At 59.0% G+C, this 21850-nt stretch overlaps 3 protein-coding genes across 9 annotated transcripts; 1 reads left to right on the forward strand and 2 right to left on the reverse strand.

The window, feature by feature from the left end:
- Positions 1 to 46: 46 nt before the first annotated feature.
- On the reverse strand, positions 47 to 9673 carry ACD (ACD shelterin complex subunit and telomerase recruitment factor). 4 transcript variants are annotated; one of them, XM_063334076.1, is made up of 14 exons: positions 9472 to 9662; positions 8817 to 8946; positions 6180 to 6304; positions 5539 to 5641; positions 4898 to 4977; positions 4644 to 4688; positions 4057 to 4091; positions 3524 to 3687; positions 3254 to 3341; positions 3027 to 3107; positions 2305 to 2403; positions 1294 to 2042; positions 798 to 874; positions 47 to 584 (listed from the first exon to the last, which is right to left on the reverse strand). In XM_063334076.1, the coding sequence occupies exons 1-14, from the start codon at positions 9579 to 9581 to the stop codon at positions 521 to 523; spliced, it is 1950 nt and encodes a 649-aa protein (XP_063190146.1). In that variant the 5' UTR covers positions 9582 to 9662; the 3' UTR covers positions 47 to 520. The 4 variants fall into 4 exon arrangements, 1 of the variants encoding a protein (XP_063190146.1); XR_010070934.1 differs by having other exon boundaries at positions 513 to 584; positions 798 to 2042; positions 3254 to 3338; positions 9472 to 9673; XR_010070933.1 differs by having other exon boundaries at positions 513 to 584; positions 798 to 2042; positions 9472 to 9667.
- Positions 9674 to 11368: 1695 nt separating this feature from the next.
- LOC134515281 (C-signal-like) lies at positions 11369 to 13800 on the forward strand. Of its 3 annotated transcripts, none has more exons than XM_063334080.1 (7): positions 11369 to 11543; positions 11734 to 11843; positions 12211 to 12262; positions 12469 to 12656; positions 12934 to 13092; positions 13217 to 13336; positions 13595 to 13800. In XM_063334080.1, exons 1-7 carry the CDS (start codon positions 11540 to 11542, stop codon positions 13706 to 13708), a joined length of 747 nt encoding a protein of 248 aa, XP_063190150.1. In that variant the 5' UTR covers positions 11369 to 11539; the 3' UTR covers positions 13709 to 13800. The 3 variants fall into 3 exon arrangements, with proteins under 3 accessions (XP_063190150.1, XP_063190149.1, XP_063190148.1); XM_063334079.1 differs by having other exon boundaries at positions 11373 to 11543; positions 11659 to 11843; positions 13595 to 13798; XM_063334078.1 differs by lacking the exon at positions 11369 to 11543 and having other exon boundaries at positions 11557 to 11843; positions 13595 to 13798.
- A 425-nt stretch (positions 13801 to 14225) lies between these two features.
- LOC134514571 (C-signal-like) lies at positions 14226 to 21209 on the reverse strand. 2 transcript variants are annotated; one of them, XM_063332553.1, is made up of 6 exons: positions 21051 to 21209; positions 20559 to 20610; positions 15902 to 16089; positions 15303 to 15461; positions 14930 to 15040; positions 14226 to 14581 (listed from the first exon to the last, which is right to left on the reverse strand). In XM_063332553.1, the coding sequence occupies exons 1-6, from the start codon at positions 21192 to 21194 to the stop codon at positions 14468 to 14470; spliced, it is 768 nt and encodes a 255-aa protein (XP_063188623.1). In that variant the 5' UTR covers positions 21195 to 21209; the 3' UTR covers positions 14226 to 14467. The 2 variants fall into 2 exon arrangements, with proteins under 2 accessions (XP_063188623.1, XP_063188621.1); XM_063332551.1 differs by having other exon boundaries at positions 14226 to 15040; positions 21051 to 21194.
- Between the last annotated feature and the right edge of the window lie 641 nt (positions 21210 to 21850).

Below are 21850 nucleotides of genomic sequence, written 5' to 3' on the forward strand. Positions count from 1 at the left end.
GCTGTGTATTTAAAAAATATACAATTTTTATTTTTAATTTCTACAGCATAACCCTGCGGGATATTTTTTTTTTCCAACAAACAGTGCAGGACCCAAACCTCCAAACTCCTGTGCTGCCTTCGGAGTGGGGATCAGGCTGTGGGGCCTCTGCCATCACTGTTGCCCCTACTACAGTGGCACCGGGTCATCTCTTGTCCCCGCTCGCCGGGCCAGGGTGTTTGGAAGGGATGGAGAGGTGGGAGGGGGACGCCGGCTCACGCACAGGCGTCCCTGAACGGGTGCTTTTTTCCCCCCTTAGCACTGAGGGTGCTGGCCTCGAACAGGTCATGTCCCCAGCATCTCTGCAGCCAGGGTCTCCGCAGCCAGGCCAAGCCATTCAGCAGTCCCTTTAGGGACAGGGTCCTGGTGTGTCGTGTCGTGTGTGTGTGTCCCCCCCCCCGCCGCCTTCCCCAACTGCTCTTCCCAGGCAGCTCGAAATTATTTTTGCTGAACCAGTGAAGAAACGAAGGACGGGCTGGGCTCAGGAGTCCACCTCCCTCTCCATGAGTATCCAGCACGCCCCCTTCACCATCGCCTTGGAGATCCTGCGAAACCAGACCAGGGTGAGAAGGGGACCCGGTTGGGGACACGCTGTCACACGGCAGGGCAGCCCGGTGACGAGGGGTAAGGCAGTTTGGGGACCTGCTGCAGGGATGCAAGCAGCGATGCCCGCATCCCATGTGGCCAGCCATGGAGGTGGGGGGTGGGGTGGGGGGACGGGACAAGGACCAGCCACACAAAGCCATGGCTGCACTGACCTGACGGATCTTATCCGCTCGCAGAGCTCGGGGCTCGGCGCCTCGTATCTGTACTGGACCCGCTTCGTCTTCACGTACTGCGGAAGCAAAAGGGAGGGGGAGGCTGGTCTGCCCCAGCCGCAAAGCCCAAAGCATGGCCCCGCCACATGGGCCCGAGACGCCCAGGAAACCTCTGGGGTCTCTCCCTCAATTGCTTCCTGCTCTTCCCATCTTATTTTACCCGGAGAGCTGGAAGATGGAACGTTCCAGCGAGTTCCCACCCAACAACGTCATGGGCTCAACCACGTCTTCAACCCGGTGCCCGAGATCCTCCTTTGGGAGGGTTGGGGCCACCATCTACATTTATCCATGTTCAACTGCCCATCCCCACCAGCCAGGTGAGGAAAGGCCTTGGGGAGGGACACCAGTGGTGGGGGAGACGCAGAGAACCTCCCTGGGTACCACCCCCCGAGGGGACCACCCCCACAAGGGACCCCACCAGCTGCTTCATCTTTACCGGCTGCAGAGCTCTGTGCTGCTCCGGCCTGGAGATGGGGCCGCTCGTCGGGGATGCTTGCTCTTCCTCCTCCTCCTCCTCCTCCTCCTCCTCCTCCTCCTCCTCCTCCTCCTCCTCCTCGAGCTCCTTTCTATGCTGCAGCCCCGTCTCCTTTCTGCTCTTCTTCGCGTGCCGCGTTCTCGCGAGCTCCAGCCTCCCGCCCGTGTCTCTCCCCCTGCCCCACAGGGCATTTTGGGGATGCTGCTGCCCATCGAGGGCCGGCAGCGCCTGGCCATCTCCTGCCAGCAGCTTCCTCTTGGCACGCACAGCGCCTCCTCTCCGGCTCCTGTCACGAGCCGGATCATGCTTCAATGTATCTGGAGGGAAAGCCGTGCCGCTGGAGTCCGCCTGCTCCCTGTGCGGCACCTCTTCGGGCAGGGGCTGCAAGCGGCTGCTGGGTGTGATGGAAAAAGGAGGAGAAGGAGATGGCAGGGGGGCCTGAGAGCACCCCGATACCTCCGGGCTTGGAGCAGCGCAGGGACCGTGGCAGGCCGCCTCCGCAGCTGGTGGTGCCCGGGTGGCGTCGGTCTCCACCGGACTGATGTTGCTGTAGGAGCAGAGCAGGGAGGGAGAGGAGGTCTGCACCGGCTCTCCCTGCGGCAAGCCCTCGGCAGAGTCCTGGCTACACTGTTCCAGCAAGTCCGGGGTGTTGCTGTCAGCAGCCACATCTTGCTGGGTCTTTGGCGGAACGTCTTGTTGAGAGGTCTTCTCTGGTAAGAGGAAGCACACGGTCGGCGTGGGCAGGGAGGGGGCTGGTGGTGGGACCTGCCCCGGCACATCGGGTTGGGCAGGACAGCGTCAGAGCTGGAAAGATGCGGGCACGGGGCAATGGGGAACGCCACAGCACTACTTCTCGGCTGGGGGAAAGCAAGCCAGCACCCAGAGGAGCTACCTGTCACCCAGTCAGAGGAGGGGGGGGATTGTCTCCTGCCGGTGAGGTAGGCTGGGGCACCCATGGGCACGGGGACTCACCATCCGAAGAGTTCAGGGTCAAAGATATCGGGGGAAGCCTGTTCCAGGGGTTGTCCAGGGATCCCTCCGAGCTCTCCGACAAGGCTGTTGACTCGGCGGCTGCAACGATCAAGTTGGGGGGTGGGGGGGACACGTTTGATTTTGGCAAAGTGGCGGCCCGCTTCCAACCCTGCGGCGGTCACAAAGGCTGCACGGGGTCTTGGACAGGCACAGCACTCGAGGGGAGCTCCGAGAGCCCTCTCCAACCAAAACTGGGGTGTACTCCAGCCAGACCCCTTCCACGACCTCAGCCAGCCCCTGCGGCAGGCAGCGGAGAGGCAGATGCTGCCCAGAGAGCAGGCAGCTGGGAGGAAGACCTTCTCCGACACCCTGCACTGTCCAGGACAGCAGCTCCCTTCATCCTCTCCGCTACATGGAGCTCCTGCAGGTACTTCTGCAGCAAAGCTTGGTGACACAAGCCCAGCAGGGAGACTCGGGCTGCGTGATGGCACCGAAGGGACAAAATCATTCCCAGCACAAAAAAAACAAAGCCGCTCAACTTCATGAGGCTGCAGGAATGGGACCATTCCCTGCCTGCTTAAGGCAGGGCTGTGAGTCCTGGTCTCCCAAAGACCTGGCCATGCCGGTACCTCCTCTGCTCGATCCAAGGAGAAGATGGGCTGAGCCAACTTCAGAGGAAAACTACTACGAGGCTGGATGGGATCTGAGGTCCCACTACTCACAGCTGGCTTGGGATATGACACCTGGGTCACCCGGCACCGTCGTCTCATCGCCACTCTTCCTGGGAATTGCTTCGCACGTGTCTGCAACGAAAGGGGCACCGCTGAGCCCATCCCAGCACAGTCCGCAGCCAGAGCAGAAGAAATCTTCTCCCCGTCCCAGGGAAACCCCTATTTCGCATGCTTGGACGCCAAACTGCCCACCCTGCAGACGAAGCCGCCGCACTGACCCGCCTTGGAAGCATCGCAAGCCACCGCCGCCTCCTCAGGAGGGATCACCAGGATGTTGGCTGGGACCATGAAGACGTCCTCACCCTGCTGAAATGAGACATTATGACGTGGTTTTCCACTGGGCAGTCCCACCTGAGAGGCGGGAGCACACCCACGATCTGGCAGCGGAATGCCAAACCTCCAGACTCTGCCCACCACCCTCCTCCTTCCTTCTCCCAGCCCGGCACAGCAGGGTCCCCACCGTCAGCTGTCACAGCAGCCAGACTGACCTCCTTCTTGCGCTCTGCCTCCCACTGGGTGACGGGAACCTCGTCCCTCACCGCTGCTGGGGTCTCCTTGGACATCTGTAAATCCAAGCATTCCTCAGCATTTGCCTTCAAAACCTCCAGCTGGTCCTGGCCCATGGCATCAATCAGCTGAGAGATGGATGGCTCTGGAGCAAGAACAGGCGAACGTCAGTGGAGAAGACACCTTAATTCAGAAGAGCCTCACTTGCGAACGCTTTTACTCTGCTGCGTGATTGTCACGTGCACTGAAACCCGTGGAAATACACAAAATTCTGCATTTCCTCTGCTTCTAGAAACTATCTTTCCTTTCTCCACACGGGTCCTGGAGCAGCAGCGTGAGCACGGGTGCGCGATGGCCCAACGCTGCTGTAGCTGTCAGCACCACCTTGTCCCACTTTGGGCTTAGCAAAGTCGCCTCCTGAGATGTGGTTGGGCTTGTGCTACCTCTGCCTAACACAGCCCAAGCTGAGGAGAGCCAGGAGCCCCACCAGGCAGCCCCCCCCCAAGCCCTTTACCTGAGCTGGGAGCGTTCTTCAGCGCCAGACTCCTCCTGAAACGACCAAGGAGAAGACAAAGCCAGGTTAGGGCTGGGGCACGCGCAGGCCAGCAGCCCTCTGCAGAGCGAGCACCCCAGCTTGGGAAGAAGCAGCTCGTGGTAGTCGTGGATTCCCCACTGGTTGCTGGATCTGGCCACCCACCTCCGCTCAGTATCCCAGGAATGCCCACCAGGGAAACCTGTTCCTGGAGATGGACCGATGGGAGACCCCTGAGGACCTCTGGAGCTGGGGCTCCAAGCGTGGAGTGAAGAATGAGCTGTGCAGGGCTCACCCTGCCCACGGCTGGAAGAAGCAAGTTCCCCGCCGGTGTTTCCTCCCAGCTCAGAGGGAGAGGCTGGGTCGGAGAGCCCTCTGTGTCACCAAGAGCTCACTTCGCGTGGTCTGCTCAGCTCTGTCACGTCCCGCAGGGAGTCCCCCGGGTTAACCAGGAGCCTGCCATGAGGTGTGCCTGCCCTCGCCAGCCTGCTCTAGCCCCGCTCAGAGCCCCGCGTGTTGTCATTGCAGTGTCTGGATACGTTCCCCAGCCATGGCCAGCCCCTACTTACAGCCAGAGCTCCTTGATCTTCTGCAGCACAGAGGGCTCCTGGTTCCTGCAGCGAGAGAGGAGCCGGTTACCGATTCCCTCCGCATTCCCACCTCCTTCCTTCGCAGCTTGCGATGGAGACAATTCCTCTTTCGAAGAGCAAAAAGTCCCCAACGCAACCAGCTCGCACCAGGACTCCCAGGGTCAGTGTCGCTCCGGGGAGATGAGGAAGCCTCCCCCCGAGAGCCAAGCCCCAGCCTGCCCCGTGGGACGTACCCGTCAGATGACTCCAACCTCTGCCTCTCCATGGGCAGCACGATGAACCGCTGGACCGTGAGGTAAAACTCGCAGTCCTCCTGTGGGGAAAACGGAGCCCGTAAGGCACCTCTGCTGTCCCACCTCCGCTCCCACCTCCCCTGGGGCCAGCGAGGACCCACACGCCCACCCCAGCCCTGCCACCAACCCTCCAACCACGGTGAGGGCCCACCCACAAAGGACAACTTCCTTCCACCGGGGGGGTTTGTACCATCGAACCCCATCAGCCGATGGCTCTTCAAGAGCCACAGGGCCAGGCTGGGCCAGCCCAAGGCCACAGGGACACTCCTGAAGAGGGGACAGCAGGCAGCTCTGCCACCAGTGGTCCACGCGGGTCTCCTGCGGCTGCACGGCAGCAGGAGACAAGTCAGGTGGCCCCGAGGGAGATGCACCACATCTCCATGGAGGGCTTATGTCATTCCCTGCCCCGGCACCCAGGCCAAGCCATTGTCACCGTAACAGACCCTCCGGGGAGATGGAGGTGAAGAGGAGAGGACAAAGGCCACCCCTCCTCTGCCTCCGGCTCCTGGGAGCAGCGAGCTCAAAGCAGGGAAGCATGCAGGAAGCACGGCAAGGTCAAGGAACGAGTTGCGTCTGCTCACCAGAGCACTTACCAGCCTGGCCTCCTCCCGGAAACACACCGTGTACTTCTGCAGGACGATAATTCTGCAAATAAGGCTGGAAAGCCTGAGCTGCGTGTGGGCGCTGGAAAAAGAGCAGAGCGGGGATGTCTTGGAGAGGTGAAGAACAGGGCTGGACCACCCAGACACAGAGTGGGGCTCCCCCAACCGCTACGTCAACCCCCTGGGGGCCTGCTGGCACGCGTCTCAGCAGGAGCATCAGGGACCGAGGGCTCCTGCAACTTATTCCTGCTGCTTATCCTTGGCTCTGCTACCAGCACTCCACCAGTCTGGGGGTGTCCAAACAGGGAAACTGAGGAAAGCACTGAAGGAGCTGCCCAGGCTACCATGGTTAATGCTCTGGTTCCTTTCACAAAGCCCAGGGGCTCTTTAAGTCCTTTCTAATCACATCTACATGGCATCGCAGGTTCTGCCATGGACTCCTAGCCAGCCGAGACCAGAGCAATGGCATTCCAGCTTTCTTCTCTTAGTTCTTTCACGCAGAATTCCCACCCTGCGATTGCTTAAGCTTAACGCAACCTGAAACAAGACCAGGCAGGAGCCCCACTAGCAGCTGTGGAGAACCGCTGTCCCAGCCACAGCCGAGTCCTGGTGGAACCCACTTTTCCTCCGCCTGCAGAGCTTCGGGCGTAATGACCACGCGGATGTAGTAGGACCCATCTGAGACCTGTAGGACGGCATCTTGGGGGACCTCAGGTTGGGCTGGAGCACTTGAGTCACTCAAAACCTATCAAGAGATGGGGGAGAGGGAGAAGAAGAAATCTCACTTTACAGACTTCCCCACGAACAAGGACCAGGCACCAGGCCTTCTTAGAAGAGAAGGTCACCATTCACTGTGAAGCCAGATGGTAACGCTTACCCCGTGGCCAAGGGGTCTGGTACGTGCTCGTGCCTCCTGGCTGGACCAAGCAGGCTCCACACCAAGAGAGAATAAGGGACACACCACATTGTGGGAGAAAGCAATTGAAGGCAAGGCAGGAGAGGAGCCACAACCAAGCATTTTTTCACCCAAACCAGCAGCAGGAATCCAGGCGAAAGGGGTCTGGGCAGGCCTGGGACATGCGCTCCTCTGCAAAGCAGAGGGAGATGGAGAGCAGCAGTGACCAGCAGGACCGCTACAGCCCTTGTTCTGAATGAAGTTCCTGGTGTAGCAACCCTGAGCTTCTACTAAGCCATGTCCACGCTGGGTCAAAACAACCCCCAAGGGAAGCACTAAAGCTGCTCCTTCCAGTCTCACACCTGCCTGCTCCGCAGGCTGGGAGCTGCGGATCAGTCCCGGCCTGCCCCCATCCCTGCAGCCCTGGGCTTCTCCCGTTACACGCCTACGGTTCGGTCACACACATCATGTACGTCCTTCCCCTGACTGGTGACGTTGGGACACGAGAGCAGAAGAGGGGACGTGAAATCGCACGTCCCACTGCGCACAAATACCACCTGCATCTGCCAAGGGCTGCACCCATGTCCTTGAACAGGTGTCCACCATGCTAAAGGGACCGGCTGTCGTCAGCTGGCACCTTCTGACAAGAAGAGCTGCCCTTCCCACTGCACAAAACTCCCCATACAAGCCAACAAGGCTTGCTGCTGGGTTCAAGGATGCCCACGCCGCCAGGATTCTGCTCCTGTAGTATCCCGGTTCAGCCACCCGGCAGTCTCCGCTGGCTGCGTCCCCTCACCCTGGTGGGAGAAGCCCAGCGCGCAGGTGGCCAGTCCCACCGTGTGCTCACTCACTATGGGCAGCTCTTCATTCCCAACGGAGGCAGAGAGGCTTAGCACATGCTGCAGGAGAGCACCGGTACCAGAAGAAGGCAGGGCTGCTCACGGAGACTGGGTCAAAAAAATAGGATTTAAAAAAAAAAAAAAGAAGAGGTAGGTTTGGAAAGAGCTAGAGAAGAATGAAGGCAGAGCTGGAGCCCAGAGCAAGCTGGAGAAACCCTCCCAACCTTCACTAAGGAGGACTGGGGTGGGTTGTAGGTTGGAGAGGGGTCACACTGAGCCACCTCTCCCCATTAATCTCTCAAGCCCTAGAGGGGATCCACTCATTCACTGCTGGGTCTTCATCAGCCCAGGCACAACAGAGCTCCTGCCTGGCAGCGGGGACTGAGACAAGAAGTAAGGAACCAGTGATTTCACCACCTCCACATCTTGAGACAGGATGGGGAACAGGACCACAGGGTCTACTCTCGCCCGCTGTCACTTTTTTTTTCCTCCCCATCTCATCTCTCCTTCCATTTAAATCACAACATCCATCATCTTCCTTCCTCCTGTTAGGAAGGAAATACCTGATTTGCCTCAACCATCTCCCTCCACAAAAGACGTTAGGAGATCGCTAACGATGCCCATGGTGGGACGCTGCTACAAGCACCCCAAGGCTGTGAGCGAACAGCAAACTGGAGCACTGGAGCTGGGTCTCACCAGCATCCAGGTCATGACCACAACCCATCGCCGAGTAGGAACTGCTTGCCCTGCCCGTGTAGGTCTCACGCCTGCTTGGGCACCCGGTGGTCTCACAGCACCTTCAGCCAGTCCCTCCAAGTCCACAGCTAACGACCAGCAGCACTGACCCTGCTCCGTTGTTTTCCTCCTGCTCCCTTCCTGCTGCCCATCAGGCCTCAAACAGGCAAGAGTCCCCTGACTAAAGCTCCCTCCTGCCACGCAGGATAGATCAAACATGAAAGACGTCACCAGCGCTGCAAAAAAAGCTCTCCAGGAACTAGGCGGGGGCAGGTTTTGCACCTCAGGGCCCCATGCCCTGAATCCCAACAACAGAGGCTCTCCCAGAGGAGCCAGCATCCATAGGAGGACGAGCTCGTGGTCCCACCAAGGCTCACCACCGGCCAGGACAGGGCTCCAGGCACCTCAGCAGATGCTGCTTCTGCCTCATGCTACCCACTGCCAGCACCACCCATCAAACGACACGGTACAAGGAAGGACACGATGCAGCGAGGAGGAGGATGAAGGCCTGCGCGTGCGAGGCTAGGAGAGAAGATGGCTTTGGAGACCGCAAACCCTTTGGACGAGAGCAGGGCACGCCTACCGGGGGTGCAAAAGTCAGCCACGGCCACCAGAAACAGGCGAAACAAAGTTCCTGCACCTCAAAAAAAAAAAAAAAAGGGGGGGGAACTTTGAGGAAGAAGGGCTGCCCAACTATAGCCACTGAATTGGGAACCGCCGAACAGTTCCAGGAATTTGGATTTCAAATGCTGTCGGAGTACTTTAGGACAACCCCCCTCCGTACCTACCCGCAGGACCTGCCCGGCCAGGAGATTCTCACTGTCATCCAGCTGCTCATAATTCACCAAGAGGTTGGCGATCCAAGGCTGTAGGATGTAGAGTTTCGGAGAAGACATGTTCTCGGGCTCATACGCAAACCTACGGGAGAAGAGACAAGGCATCACACCATAAGAGTGGGATGCAGCAAAGCTCCAACACCCCAGGAACGGTTTTATACCCCAAACGCAGCCCCAAGCCCAGGGAATGGCTCAAAGCCAGCCCCCATCTGCCTGCTTCTCCGCAGGGACGCCCATCCCACGGGAACCCTGCCGAGGAAGATGCGCTGCTGGGGCCAGGCAGCTCCTGCAGCATCCCGGTTGCGTCGCAACCATCGGCGGGCTCCGGAGCTGCGTGCGGGGTGGGACAAGGCCTTTTCCAAGTCTCCCACCCAGGTCAGGACATTTTTTTCCATCTCTTCCCATATTGTTTATTATCCCCCACTAATTATTTTCTTACGTCCGGGACTTAACCATCACTCTCTTAACTGCCAAAGGGGGAAGGGGTCTCTCTTTGCTGCATAAGGGCTGTGCAGTGGGGCTGGGGCAGGGGTTTTTGGGGACGGGCGGGGGTTTTTGGGGCCGGGCGGTGCTGCCGCCCCCATCCGCCCCGGTCCCCCCGCCTCACCTGGGTCCTAGCGCCTGCCGCTGCCCCGCCGCGCCCGCCGTCTGCTCCTGCCCGCCCCGCTGCTCCCCGACGTTCGCCCCGCCGGGAGAAGCGCTCGCCACAGCCGCCATGGGCCGGGGCAGCCAAGCGAGACGGGGTCGCGACCCAGGAAGAGGAAACTGGGTCGGGCTCCCCAGGATCCGGGGCGGAGCGGCCCGGCAAGCCCGCCCCGGCCCGGCTGTATCGGTAAACCCGTCTCTGTCCCCGTCCTCATCCGAGTCCCCGTCCACATCTCCAGCTCCATCTGCATCCCCGTTCCCATCTGCATCCTCACCCCTAGCCCCAGCTCCGTCCCCATTTTCATCCCCAGCCCTGTCCCCGTTTGCATCCCGAGCCCCGACTCCCTTCCCATCTGCATCCCCTTTCCCATCCCCAGCCCGCACCAAGCTCTCCGCTCTCCTCCAGGCTTTTCCCAGATGCGCACGCACTTTTCCTCCTCGTTTGGCCAACTTTTTATTACCTCTCCCCGTTCCGTGGGTCAGACGTGGTGACAAACCACCACGGAAATGCCACCTTGTTTTCCTATCGTTTCCTCTGGTTTTGGCTCCAACAGCTCCATACAGCCTCAGGTTCCCCCCAGGGAGGAGCAGCATCCTTCCACATCCTTCCAAGCCTCTCCACATATTAAAGCTGCTTACCTGTTCAAATCCAGCAAGCAAACCCGAAAAACGTTCAGGCATATGCCGGTGGGAGGGCAAACGCTTCCTTTCGCCCAGGTCAGGGCTGAAATTAGGCCATGGAAGTCGTGGCTCGGTCCGGTCAGCGTCTTTCCATCCCCAGGCTCCGGGAGCTGTGGCTGCATCCATGGGCTTGAGTGAGTGCGGTGAAATGCCACGACAAGACGGATTAGTGCTACACAGAAGAATAGATGGCCGGGTTTGTTTTTAAAGAAAAAAGCAAATTTATTGGGATCTTTGCATTAGGTAGCACGCGCACGGAGGCTCAAGTCTCTTGAACAGGACGGCTGGTTTCCAACGTCCAGTTGGAAAAGTCCTTGTTGCAGCATCTCCAGCTGGAGCAGGTGGGAGTCCCCAGGCTTGCGCCCACACGGTCCTGCACGATCACCTGCCTCATCTGATGTTATAAATTATCTGAAGCTACCTACAAAACATCTCCCAACTGTCTTATGTGTACCTTCTGCTATTCCCAACTCTCAGCGCGCCGCTTGGGTGACGCAGCAGCAGGAACCCCCTGGGGAGGCCGTGGGATGCCCACATCCTCCCCGCACCAGCTCATGGAGACACGCAGGTGGTGCTTCTCCGTTGATTTAAGGCACAGCTGGAGCTCCTGGGGGGTCTTCAGGCCTCGCCCGAAGCTCCTGTATCCACCGGTCAGAGGTTTTCCTTGCAGTTCCTCCACGAGGGTCGTCCCGGTGCCTCACCGCTGCAGGAATGAAGCAGGCAGTACCTGGACCACTCCGGGACTGGATGGCCGTCGCGTACCGTGTGTGTGCCCGGGCACAGTCCTGATTCCCAGCCGCACCACAGCTCTACCCAGTTACATATACACTTAGATAATTATATATATACAACGTTATCTTTCTGTCACCCTTACAACTTAAATACTGTAGCTGTTGTTAGAGCAGACCCTGAGGAAGGGATTCCTCTGGGAAGCTCTGGATGGTTTCTAAGCGGTCATGGAGGGTTTCTAGGTTTTCCAGGCCGTTGTGGTGGCCAAGGGACACTCGCCTGTCCCGGATGCTCCATCCCTGACCCTGGCTTTGGCATTACACCAATTAAAGGCAACAAACTGCGCTGTGCAGGGTCAGTGAGTCCACCCTTGCCTGCCTGACCTTGGATGAGGACAGGGACGGAGCCTTGTGTCCCACGAGGGAGGGTTGCGGTGGGAGGGGACATCTCGGTGCAGCAACAGGGGTAACGCTGGCCCGGAAAACCAAGCGGCTCAGGTTTGGTGGAGGAGGGAAGGTACAAAGAGCAGCTCTCCAGACATCGAGCCCAGGGCATTCCCTGCCTGGGCAGAACACCCGGCTGCCCTTGCATCATTCCTCAGCCGTCGGGAAAGGTGGAACATGGGTATGAACCACGGCCAAGAGACTGGGGCACAGACAGAGAATTTCCTAGAGACATGGGCTGATGCAAGCCCTCGCGGGAAAATGCGAGATAACTGAGTAGCAAAGGGCACCTGCAGGATTAGGGTGAGAGCAGTGCAGCGGCAAACGGAGAAGCATGGCAGGGCTTCGCATCCGCTCTGTTCTGGTGACAGGGGCCAACCGTGGAATCGGCCTGGGGCTTGTCCGGCATTTCCTGGAGCTGCCAGAGCCACCCCAGTGGGTGTTTGCGGGTTGTCGGGACCCCAAGGGCCAGCGAGCGCAGGTGAGGCTGGGCTGGGCCACGGCGGGTTGTGCTGGGGCCAGGAGCGCTGGGTGCCGGGGCAGCAGGTTGGAGCAGGGAGGGGCTTTGCCAAGGGCTGGAGCTGCAGCCGGGCACCCGCGGCACAGGGAGCCGGGTCGGGACGGCCGTGGCAGCAGCTGTGCCTGGCGTGCGCAGAGGGGATGGTGGCACGTGGCGTGCGTGGGAGGCTCGGAGCCCCGTGCGAGGGGAGCGGGGCAGCCGCAGCAGGGTGCTGGGCGCGAGGCCAGGCAGGGTCGGAGCCGGAGCCCCACGGGCTTTGCCTGGGAAAGGCTGAGCCTCTGCGCAGCCCCTCCTGCCCCGCCGTGCCCACGCAGTCCCTCTCTTGCAGGAGTTACAGAATTTGGCCTCCAAGCACCCCAACCTGGTCATCGTCCCGCTCGGTAGGTGCCCCGAGGTGGGGTCCCTCGCCCCGGTTCCCCTGGCGTGTGGCCCGGGCGCTGCGTACACCCTGAGAGCCCCGTGCCTGGAGGGAACCGTGCCCACGGGCCACTGCCTGTGGGGACACTGGGTGCTGCTGGTCCTGGGGGGACACAGGGGAGCCCTATCCACGATGGAGATGCTGACATCCCCTGTGTCGGCTCTGCAGAAGTCGCCGACCCCGACAGCATCAAGGCAGCTGCAGCCAGAGTCGGGGAGCAGCTGGGGGGCTCGGGGCTGAACCTCCTCATCAACAACGCTGGAATCGCCAAGTTGAGCTTGCTTGATAACGAGACGCTGGAGAACATGACACAGGTTTACACCACCAACACGGTTGGGCCCCTGCTGCTGGGCCAGGTGAGACCCTCACCCGAGCTTCACTGCCCCTGGGGACATGACAGACTGGTGGCAGAGGGTCCTGCCTCTGCTCTGGGGCCTGATGGGCTCTTCCCTGACAAGAAGCTCATGGAGCCGTGGGCTGGAGCTCAGGAGCTGGAGCCTGGCTGGCTGCGGCAGTGGGAAGAAGAGGGAGGATGCTCCGGTTCTGGTGCCAACGTTACCCGCTGTGGCAGGAGCTGGTCCTCTCCCCTGTGCCACTTCTATGTGTGCCCCTGTCTCCTCTTTCTCCTCGCAGGCATTCCTGCCCTTGCTGAAAAAGGCTGCCCAGGGGAGCCCGGGCTCAGGGTTGAGCTGCAGCAAGGCAGCCATCATCAACATGTCAAGCAACGGGGGCTCCATTGCTTCTCCTGCTGGTTGGGAACTGATGCAAGTTGTCTCGTACCGCTGCAGCAAGGTACAGCCATGACGTGCTGGGGACAGGTTTGTGTCCCCTGCCCTGTCCCAGCCGTGGGCTCTGGCCGTGTCCCCTCGCAGCCCCCCTGCCCCTCCCACCGCCATCCTGCCCTCTCTCCCCGCAGGCTGCTCTCAACATGCTGACCAAGTGCCAGTCCCTGGGCTACCGCGAGCACGGCGTCCTCTGCGTTGCTCTCCACCCTGGCTGGGTGCAAACCGACATGGGGACCTCCGCTGGACACATGGTAGGAGTTTCCCCGTGGCGGGTCCTTCACAGCCCCTCTGCTGATTTCCCCCGGGAGGGAGCCGCTGCCCGCAGCCCCCAACCACAACCTCCCATCCCTGCCCGGGCGGCTGCCCCGGCCCCGGCTGCCCCCATGCCCTCGGCTCCCTGCTCGGCCCCTCTGCCCGGGGCTGCCGCCTTTCCCCTCGCCCTGTGGCAGCTCCTGGCCCTGGCTCGGCTGCTCCTCGGGCACGGGCTGCCTCTCTCCCTCTCCCCACAGCCCCCCCTGACAGTGGAGGCCAGCGTGCAAGGGATGCTGAAGGTGCTCTCCTGCCTCTCCGAGAAGGACACCGGCACCTTCCTGGACTGGGAAGGGAAGGTCGTGCCCTGGTGAGATGCCGGCCTGGCCTCCTGGCAGCGGGGCTCACTGCCGCTGCTCCCGACGGCCCCCGGCATCAATAAAGCCCTGCCGGAGAGCCACTGTCTCTGCTGTGCGGCCACGCTCCTTACCCTGGGCTGTGGCGGTGCCCGCAGCCGCCTGCCTGCCCCACGACTGTCGCTGGGTCCCCGCGAGGGACAGCCCGTGGGTGCGGTGGCAGCGCGACCAGCCTCTGGGGACATCCCCGCCAGGAGGCACCGCAGATGGGGCACAGCCCCTCTCCCAGCAGGAGAGAGATGTCCCGAGCATCCACAGGGCTGGCGACCATCCCGTGGGCTGGCTTTCACCCTGCCCAGCAGCGGGGCACCCCCAGGGCTGTGCTCCGCCTGGGGTGCCCGAGGGGCTGGGGTTCTCAGGGACCGGCTGCCCTCTCCCCTCAGTCGGGGGACGCTGGGTGGCAGCTGGACAGACGGACACACGGCACTCAGGCAGAATATGGGCGGCGAGTGCTAGGCTCAGCCGGGGGGTTTGAGGCTGCGGGTGCAGAGATGGAGCAGAGAGGCATCAGCTCCCGGCATTTACAGAGGCAGGGGGTACAGGGGGGCTGCAGGGTCGTGTGTGGGGTGGGGAAGGTACTCCCCATGCCCTTCCCCTCTCCCTGGCACCCCAGGGCCGGTGGAGGACAAGCAGGGTGACCATGCGGAGGGATGCGCCAGCGAGCGGGAGGCTGCGATGTGGGTAAGAAGCGCCGTCATCTGTCTGTGCGTCTGTCCATCACCAGGGCAGGCTGTTCCCTTCCCAGTCGAGGAAGGCGCCAGAGGTGTCCTGCGAGAGGCTGGCCAGCACGTTCAAAATGCCCTGCACACTGTGCTCCACCATCAGGGGTGCCTGCAGAAGAGGACACGGTGCAGCATCGCTGCCAGGGGCTGCCACTGGCACAGAGAGCCCGGGCTTGAGCAGACTGGAGGGTGCAGGGCCCGGGGAGCAGCACCCACGATGCTCACGGGGGCATTTTTCCCTACTGCCACCCTCCTGCTCTCTGTGCTGGGCAAGGGGGACAGGGCTGGCTACCCCGTGCTCTTGGCACGTTGAAGCTCCCTGCCTGCTCCACGCCAGGAGATGGTCCTGGCAGCCCACAGCATTACACAACATCCCCTGCCCTAAACACCAATGCCCTCCCCTAGAGTTGAGGGTACAGCAGGGGTCCTGCCGATTCTTCCCTGCACAGCCCAGTACCTTCTCCGTCCCCATGTCGGTCTTCACCCAGCCTGGATGGATGGCCACGCACAAGATTCCTTTCTCTTGGAGCTCCACAGCCATGCACCTCGTCACCATGTTCTGGGCAGCCTGGAAGAGGCACCGCCGTGCCAGCACCACGGGGGGCATGGGTGGGCAGGAGGGGGGACATTTCCCAGCCAGAAAATGGCTGTGGAGGTGGGAAAAGGGACTTTTCCCTGGGGTAAAGCATCGGCACCACCCGCCTGAAGGGCTCAGTCCCGGTGCTGCTGTGTCGGTCTCGGCGCTTACGCTTGGGAGGACCAGGCAGGGGGTGGGTGGCTGGTGCACAGTGCACGGCAGAGCGTCCCCGACACCTCCCCTGGCACCTCACCTTGCTGGCACGGTACGGGTACATGGGGGCCTCCAGCACCCCGAGGCACAGCCCGATGGAGCCCAGTTTGGTGGAGACGTTGATGACCGCGGCCCTGCTGCAGCTCAGCCCCTCCTTCCCCGCACCCTTCGCTGCCTTCTCCAGCAGCGGCAGAAATTCCTGACACAAAGACACCGACACTCAGTTAATACAGGACAAACCCTGAGCTTGAGGACCGCCCTGGAGGTCTCCATGGCAGACCGCAGACCAGCAGCTGGACAGACACCCCCAGCAGAAGGGCAGGGGATGGGGAGGACGCCCCATGGATGGGCCAGGCTCCAGCCTTTCCCTTCCCCAGGGAAGGAGCGAGCTGGCACGGCCAGCCCAGGGCAAGGAGGAACTCCAGCTGGGGAGGAGCGAAGCAGGGGAGATGCTGGGGCTGAGCTGAGCTGCCTCCTGGCCTCCCTGCTCCTCTGGGTGGGCAGAGGAGACCCACGGTCCTGGTCTTCCCCCATCAATCTGTGTCATTCGAGAGAGCCAGAACCCACCCAGGTGAGGTGGCACCTCTTCCACGGGGAACATCTCCCCAAGCAGGAGGAACCCAAAAGGCCCGCACATACCTTGGCAACCTGCAGTGGCCCAACCACGTTGGTGGCAAACACGGAGAGCATCTCCTGCGAATCCAGGGAGCGCAGCGTGGCGTGCGAGCTGACGCCTGCGTTGTTGATGAGCAGGTTCAAGCCCTGGTCCTTCACGTGAGACCCCACAGCCCGCACGGCCCCTCGGATGCTGGGCAGGTCCACTGTGTCTGCCGGGGCAAAAAGCAAAGTGGAGGAGAGCTCCAGCGGGTCGCACAGCGTCCGCTGGAAAGCGGGCTGCGGCCAGAACGGTTCTCTTTAAACACAGCGTTACTCAGAAAGAAAGGACAAGGTTTAGCAGGTGAAGGTGTTACGAACATGGAAATGAGCAGCAGTTTGTCCTCACCTCTTGGTTTCGCTGCTTGAATTAAACCTCGATTCAGCTCCTTCTTGGTCCTTTGGAGGCTGCTGCTCAGAAGTGCTTAGCTGTTTCCTTTCTGCATTCAAGATTTCATGATTGCTCAAGGGATGCTCGGTTCTTGCCCGCTGAGGCTCCCAGTTTTATTTCTAGAGGGAGCCAACGCAATCAGCTGGGCACATTTTAAAGAGACACCATCTTTGGGGAAACAACCTAACTACACTCTTCGAGTCCTTCTGTATTGCACCGCAGCCAGAAGGGACGGGAATTTAGGGGGGCACACCTTCATTTTATTCTTAATTACATGAAGATCTTGGTTGATACCTGTTCTGACTGATCATTTAGAGCTATCTTCCCCTTTTTTAGCAATTCATGCTTAAATCGTTCCACAGCGCAGCTTGCCATAGCCTTGCAGCTGTTTGTATGCAGAAATCCTTCCTTTTTTCTTTTATTTTTCTTTAGATTTTTTTTTTTTTTTTTGCTTCACATTGTTACCGAGGAAGATTTGGAGCTGACGGATGAGCCGAGGCGAGTACAAGTAATAAAAGATTTGGGATATTACTTGCAGGATTTGTTTGCAGGCTCAAGGAACCAGAAACAACCGACCTCCCTGAGATCATGCTAACACAGGTAAGCATTTCCAGTGCCTTTTTCCTTCACTTTAAATATTGGTATCTCTTTGAAAATCTGCCACACTTTCATTGCAGGATTTTAGGGCTAAAGCAGCAGGCATGGTATTTTTTGAAGTTTACAGGTCAGCTTTTGGGTTTGCTCGTTAGGATGCGCATGCCCTACCGGGGAAGTGGCCTTTGTTGATTTAAAAGGGGTCATTTCAACACCTTAGGCATCTGGAACGGGCCAGTTAGGCCAACATTAAACTTTATATATCGCCTTTTTATATCCCAAGTACGCTCCCGAGCCCTTAAGAACCATGAATATTCAGGCGTATGGGCATGTTGGAGTGTGCTTTTTCTCCCCACGCGCGCACATTTATTTATTTTTTTTTAAGACAAGATCGACTTAGCAAAGGTTTGCAAAGCTGAACATTCCCTTCTTGGAGTATTTTGTACGCTGATGAGCAGCAGAACAATCCATTTTCCTGGCGTCTTTAACTAGCCCGGTGGCTTTACGGCGGTAAGCAAGTATGTGAGTGGCCCATGACTTGTACCGCCTTGCCTTGTGCAGCACAGAAGTTCGTAGAGGTCTCACGAAAACATTTTGGGGGAATTTGATGAGATAATCTGGCGTGGGTCTGCCATACGTGAGGGGATGGAGCCCGGGGATTCAAGAGGACACGCACGGCCAGGTGCAGGACATATCACAGGGTGCTGTTTAGTGACTTCTCTTTGGGTAGAGATTGAATGGAGTTCAAGGCTCCGTCACCCCATCACGTGTGAGGGATCTTTCAGTCACTTTGGTGAATGATTAATTGCTCTGTTTGGACATCCTGAGTCATTGCTCCAAGGGGCCGGGCGTGCGGGGCCAGCATGTGCCCTTGCAGCCCAGAAGGCCAGTTGCATCCTGGGCTGCATCAAAAGCAGCGTGGCCAGCAGATCCAGAGAGGTGTTTCTGTCCCTCTACTCTGCTCTGGTGAGACCCCACCTGGAGTACTGTGTCCAGCTCTGGAGCCCTCAGCAAAGAAGGACATGGACATGTTGGAGCGGGGCCAGAGGAGGCCACGAAGATGATCCGAGGGCTGGAGCCCCTCTGCTGTGAGGACAGGCTGAGAGAGTTGGGGGGGTTCAGCCTGGAGAAGAGAAGGCTCTGAGGAGACCTTACAGCAGCCTTCCAGTACCTGAAGGGGCTCCAGGAGAGCTGGGGAGGGGCTGTTTGCAAGGGCAGGTAGCCATAGGACGAGGGGCAATGGTTTAAACTAGAGCAGGGCAGGTTTAGATGAGACATTAGGAAGAAGTTCTTCACACTGAGGGTGGTGAGACACTGCCCCAGGTTGGCCAGAGAGGTGGTGGAGGCCCCATCCCTGGAGACATTCAAGGCCAGGCTGGATGAGGCTCTGAGCAACCTGATCTAGTTGAAGATGTCCCTGCTCACTGCAGGGGGGTTGGACTAGATGGGCTTTAGAGGTCCCTTCCAACCCAACACATTCCATGATTGTATGTTCCTAGTGCTGGGTGAAGGAGCGAACTCTCATCTCCTTGGAAGAAATAAATCTGGTTTTTGGGGTGCATGTGTTTTAGTAAAGGTTATTTATTCAGTGGTCAGCCCTTTGAGGTGTCCCTTTTGTAGTGGCCGTGCTTTGGTGAGCAAAGTAAGCACGCTCATCATGAGGTTGGGGCTCACAGGTAATTTTAAAGATGCTATTTTTTATTACAAAGAACATGTTATACTTTGATAATCTGTTTAATAATAAGAGAGAGATTTGATGCCTCTGTTTAGAAAAGCCTGACTTCAGGAATCCTTTCTTTGCTAAGAAAAGCTAAAATTGACTTGAATTTTTCAGATGTTTTTAAACAAATAAATAGGTAGGTTGAGACCGCTACGGTCTTTGCATTGCCTTGATTCAGTTTTCTTATTATTGGTTCTAACGAAATACTCAGAAGTATTTAGAAGCTCTGGCTGTTTCCCACCTCACTTATTACAGTGATGGCAATTCGTGTGCAAACGCTTCCCTAAAATGCTTCTTTTGGGTTTGGATGGGGTTTTTTGTCCGACTCTTCTTAAAAAAAAAAAGTGGCTGTGAGCAGCCCTGCTCTCTCAGACACCGCCGCCTGTCTCCCCAAGACACATCTGCAGGAAACCAAGATCCTCAGCCTGGTGGTCCTTATCTCCCCATGCTTCCCTCCAATGCTGTCCTCTCCAGCAAGTCTCCATCCCTGCCCAGCACCCCGGAAAAAGCTTCCTGCCTGTGAATATCCCAACTTTGGCAACAACAGGGGCTGCCCTGGCTGCTCTCCCTTTTCTCCCCCAAAACCCCTGTGCTGTCCAGGTCCATTTGTCACCTTCGCCCGCTGGTCCCCAGTGCTGCTGACAACGGCCACCCACTCTGGCCTGCCTCCATGCGAGCAGGGAAAGGTCACCTCCCCAGTCCAGGATGCGGACATCCCAAACCGGAGCATTAACCTGGGATACCGCCACCAACACCACCACGAGGTCAGATTTCGCGTGTGCATCCTTTTAACCTATTTCTTTTCTCCCTTTTTCACCAGCAGCAAAGGAAATGCCGACCACGGCCACCTCCAAGCAGACCCCAAACCAACCCTCCCACGTAGGAACCATCCAGTAAGTTTGCTTGCTGTGCCCTGCCTTGCTTCGCTTTGTGAACCTGCGTGTCCCAGCCCCAAAACTCAGGCGCCCTATTTAGCATCTTTGAGAACAGAGCTCATTCCTTTCCCGTTGTCTTGGGTTGAGCGACATAGGACTAACTTCTCTTCTAATGCTTGGGAGAACTCCACTTCAGATTCTAGTGTCTGAATTTGGGAAAATATTTACTTTATAGCCAGCTATGGGATGTGGGATTCAAGATATCAGTGTTTTCGAGCCTTGCCATAGCGCAGGGACGAGGAGGAGCGAGACTCGGGCACTTGCCCCAAGCTGCCACCAGGAGTATTTCATACCATGAACGGCACATTCCATAGAAATCAGAAAAGTTTGCTGAGGAGTTTTGTCTCTCCCTTGCTGGCTGCCATCCTGAGCACTCCTTGCCCCGGTGCCGGAGCCCTGAGCCCTTCCCTTCCTCCTGAAGCCGCAGCACTCGCAAGGTCCCACATTGGCTGTCCCTGCGGGGAGTGCACGGCTTCCTGCTGAGTGTAATTCTTGCGTATCTTATATTAGTATTGGGATTAGTACCGGTTCCTTAGTATTAATGTTAATTATTTAGTCTTATCCTATTAAATCTATTTATATTTCAACTCTCCTGTTTCCTTGTTTTCCCCAGTTCCCCTTCCCGAGGGGGGAGGGCTCATCGGGTGAGAGAATAATTGTCTAAACGACAATAAATTGTTACGGGTTTTCTCAAACCATAACGCCAAGGAAACTTGCTCAGCCAAAGTGTCCGGACCCATCTCTACCTGGCTCCAAAGCTGGTTTGACTGCTTCCAGCCAGAGGGCAGCTCCGTGTGGAGGGGGAAGCCTGCCCAGATGTGTGCCCATCCTGCCCAGATGTGTGCCCATCCCTCCCATCCCTCCCCGCCTGGCAGGCCTGGAGCTGCCTGGCAAGCGCAGCGTGAAGGCAGGCTGCCCGGCAAAGCCACCCCTGGTCCCATCCCCGACGCGAGCGGAGGGCTGGAAGTAATGTCGGGTACAAGGAGGGAGATTGCTCCATACCTAGCTGGACCAGTTTGATGCTGGGGTGCTGGGCAGCTAAGTCTCGCAGGGCCTGGAAACAAAGTGATGGAGCAAGGGAGGAGGTTAGAAGTCACCAGCGGCATGGCTAGGTCTCCCACCCCTGCTCCCAGGTCACCCCATCTGGAGCCAGGCCAGGCTGGCTTTGATTTTGCTGGGGAAGGCATATGGGGGGCTGTTCCCAACAGACGGGGTATGGTGACATCCCCACGGCTGGCAGGAGAAGGGTTGCCACTCTGCTCAGGCGCTGCCTCCCTGTCCTGGGTGATCCCACCTCCCAGGTGATCCCCTGGGAGAAGGAGTTGACCAGCCATCACGGCCAGCAGTGAGCACCGAGGACATGGGCACCACATCTGCCCACCCAGCTGGGTCAGCCACTGCCAGACCCCCCCGATCCAGCAAAGCTGCCAGGGCCACCAATTCCCTTGGCCCGCCTGGCTCAGGACTGTCCCCATTCCCCGCACCCGCACTGACCTTCCCTCTCGGACCCTCGGGGTCACGGCAGGTGGCAAAGATGTGCTGGGGGGGCCAGGGGCTGGCAGCCAGCTGCCTCACGAGCTCCAGCCCAATGCCCCGGTTGGACCCCGTCACCAGGACGCTCCGAGCCAGCGCAGCCATCTCCACACCGGGCGGTGACACACGGCAGGATTGCCGTCTGCTGGGCGTTGAAGAGGAGCCGGGCACGGCCCAGGGTGTGGCTCTGGGCGCCCACGGGGACGGGGACGCTGCCAGCACCAGCCCTGGCCCCTCGCCTGCCCTGGGCAGAGCCAGGGTCCCAGGGTGGACCGAGGGCTCCTCTGGCATATGGGACCGTGTGTCTTCTGCATTACCCAGCTCCCCACCACTCGACTCCTCCAAAGCCCCAGCCCCCAGAGTTCCTATAACTGATAGAGAAGGATCATCCCCACCACGAGCTTGGAACGGCACTTGGAAACACCACCAGGAAAGGAAAACAGGTCCAAATCTTCCTGTGGCCGGCGATCTTCTGGTTTGGGGGGTGAGTTTGGGACGGTTGAACCCAGGGATGCTGACCTGAAGCCCAGCCTGCGAAGTGCAGGGAGGGCATGTCTGACACTGCAAGCTCAACTCATGCCAACGCTTTCACCCAGGAGCCAACTGAGATGACCTCCACCTCCCTGCAGACCTGTCCACCCGCTGCCGGGGCTGCAAGCTCATGGCCATCACCCTTCTCCCTGCTAGAGGACAATGCTGGATGCTTATCAGCCCAAGAGGTGGCCGCAAAGCCAAAGTTCCTGCAGCCCAGACCGGCCTCG

The sequence above is a fragment of the Chroicocephalus ridibundus genome, chromosome 4 (genome assembly GCF_963924245.1).
Source record: "Chroicocephalus ridibundus chromosome 4, bChrRid1.1, whole genome shotgun sequence".
Lineage (NCBI taxonomy): Eukaryota > Metazoa > Chordata > Aves > Charadriiformes > Laridae > Chroicocephalus > Chroicocephalus ridibundus.

Excerpts from the sequence above, each read along its gene's own strand:
- LOC134514571 (XM_063332551.1), bottom strand. The coding sequence starts at position 21,194 with ATGGCTGCGCTGGCTCGGAGCGTCCTGGTGACGGGGTCCAACCGGGGC. Across the intron at positions 20,611-21,050 it reads CCGAGGGTCCGAGAGGGAAG|GCCCTGCGAGACTTAGCTGC; the intron begins GTCAGTGCGGGT and ends CTTTGTTTCCAG. Across the intron at positions 15,462-15,901 it reads GGCCACTGCAGGTTGCCAAG|GAATTTCTGCCGCTGCTGGA; the intron begins GTATGTGCGGGC and ends TCTTTGTGTCAG.
- LOC134515281 (XM_063334079.1), top strand. The coding sequence starts at position 11,697 with ATGGCAGGGCTTCGCATCCGCTCTGTTCTGGTGACAGGGGCCAACCGT. Across the intron at positions 12,263-12,468 it reads CCTGGTCATCGTCCCGCTCG|AAGTCGCCGACCCCGACAGC; the intron begins GTAGGTGCCCCG and ends TCGGCTCTGCAG. Across the intron at positions 13,337-13,594 it reads GGACCTCCGCTGGACACATG|CCCCCCCTGACAGTGGAGGC; the intron begins GTAGGAGTTTCC and ends CTCTCCCCACAG.
- ACD (XM_063334076.1), bottom strand. The coding sequence starts at position 9,581 with ATGGCGGCTGTGGCGAGCGCTTCTCCCGGCGGGGCGAACGTCGGGGAG. Across the intron at positions 4,689-4,897 it reads AGGTTGGAGTCATCTGACGG|GAACCAGGAGCCCTCTGTGC; the intron begins GTACGTCCCACG and ends CTCTCGCTGCAG. Across the intron at positions 4,092-4,643 it reads AAGATCAAGGAGCTCTGGCT|GAGGAGTCTGGCGCTGAAGA; the intron begins GTAAGTAGGGGC and ends TGGTCGTTTCAG.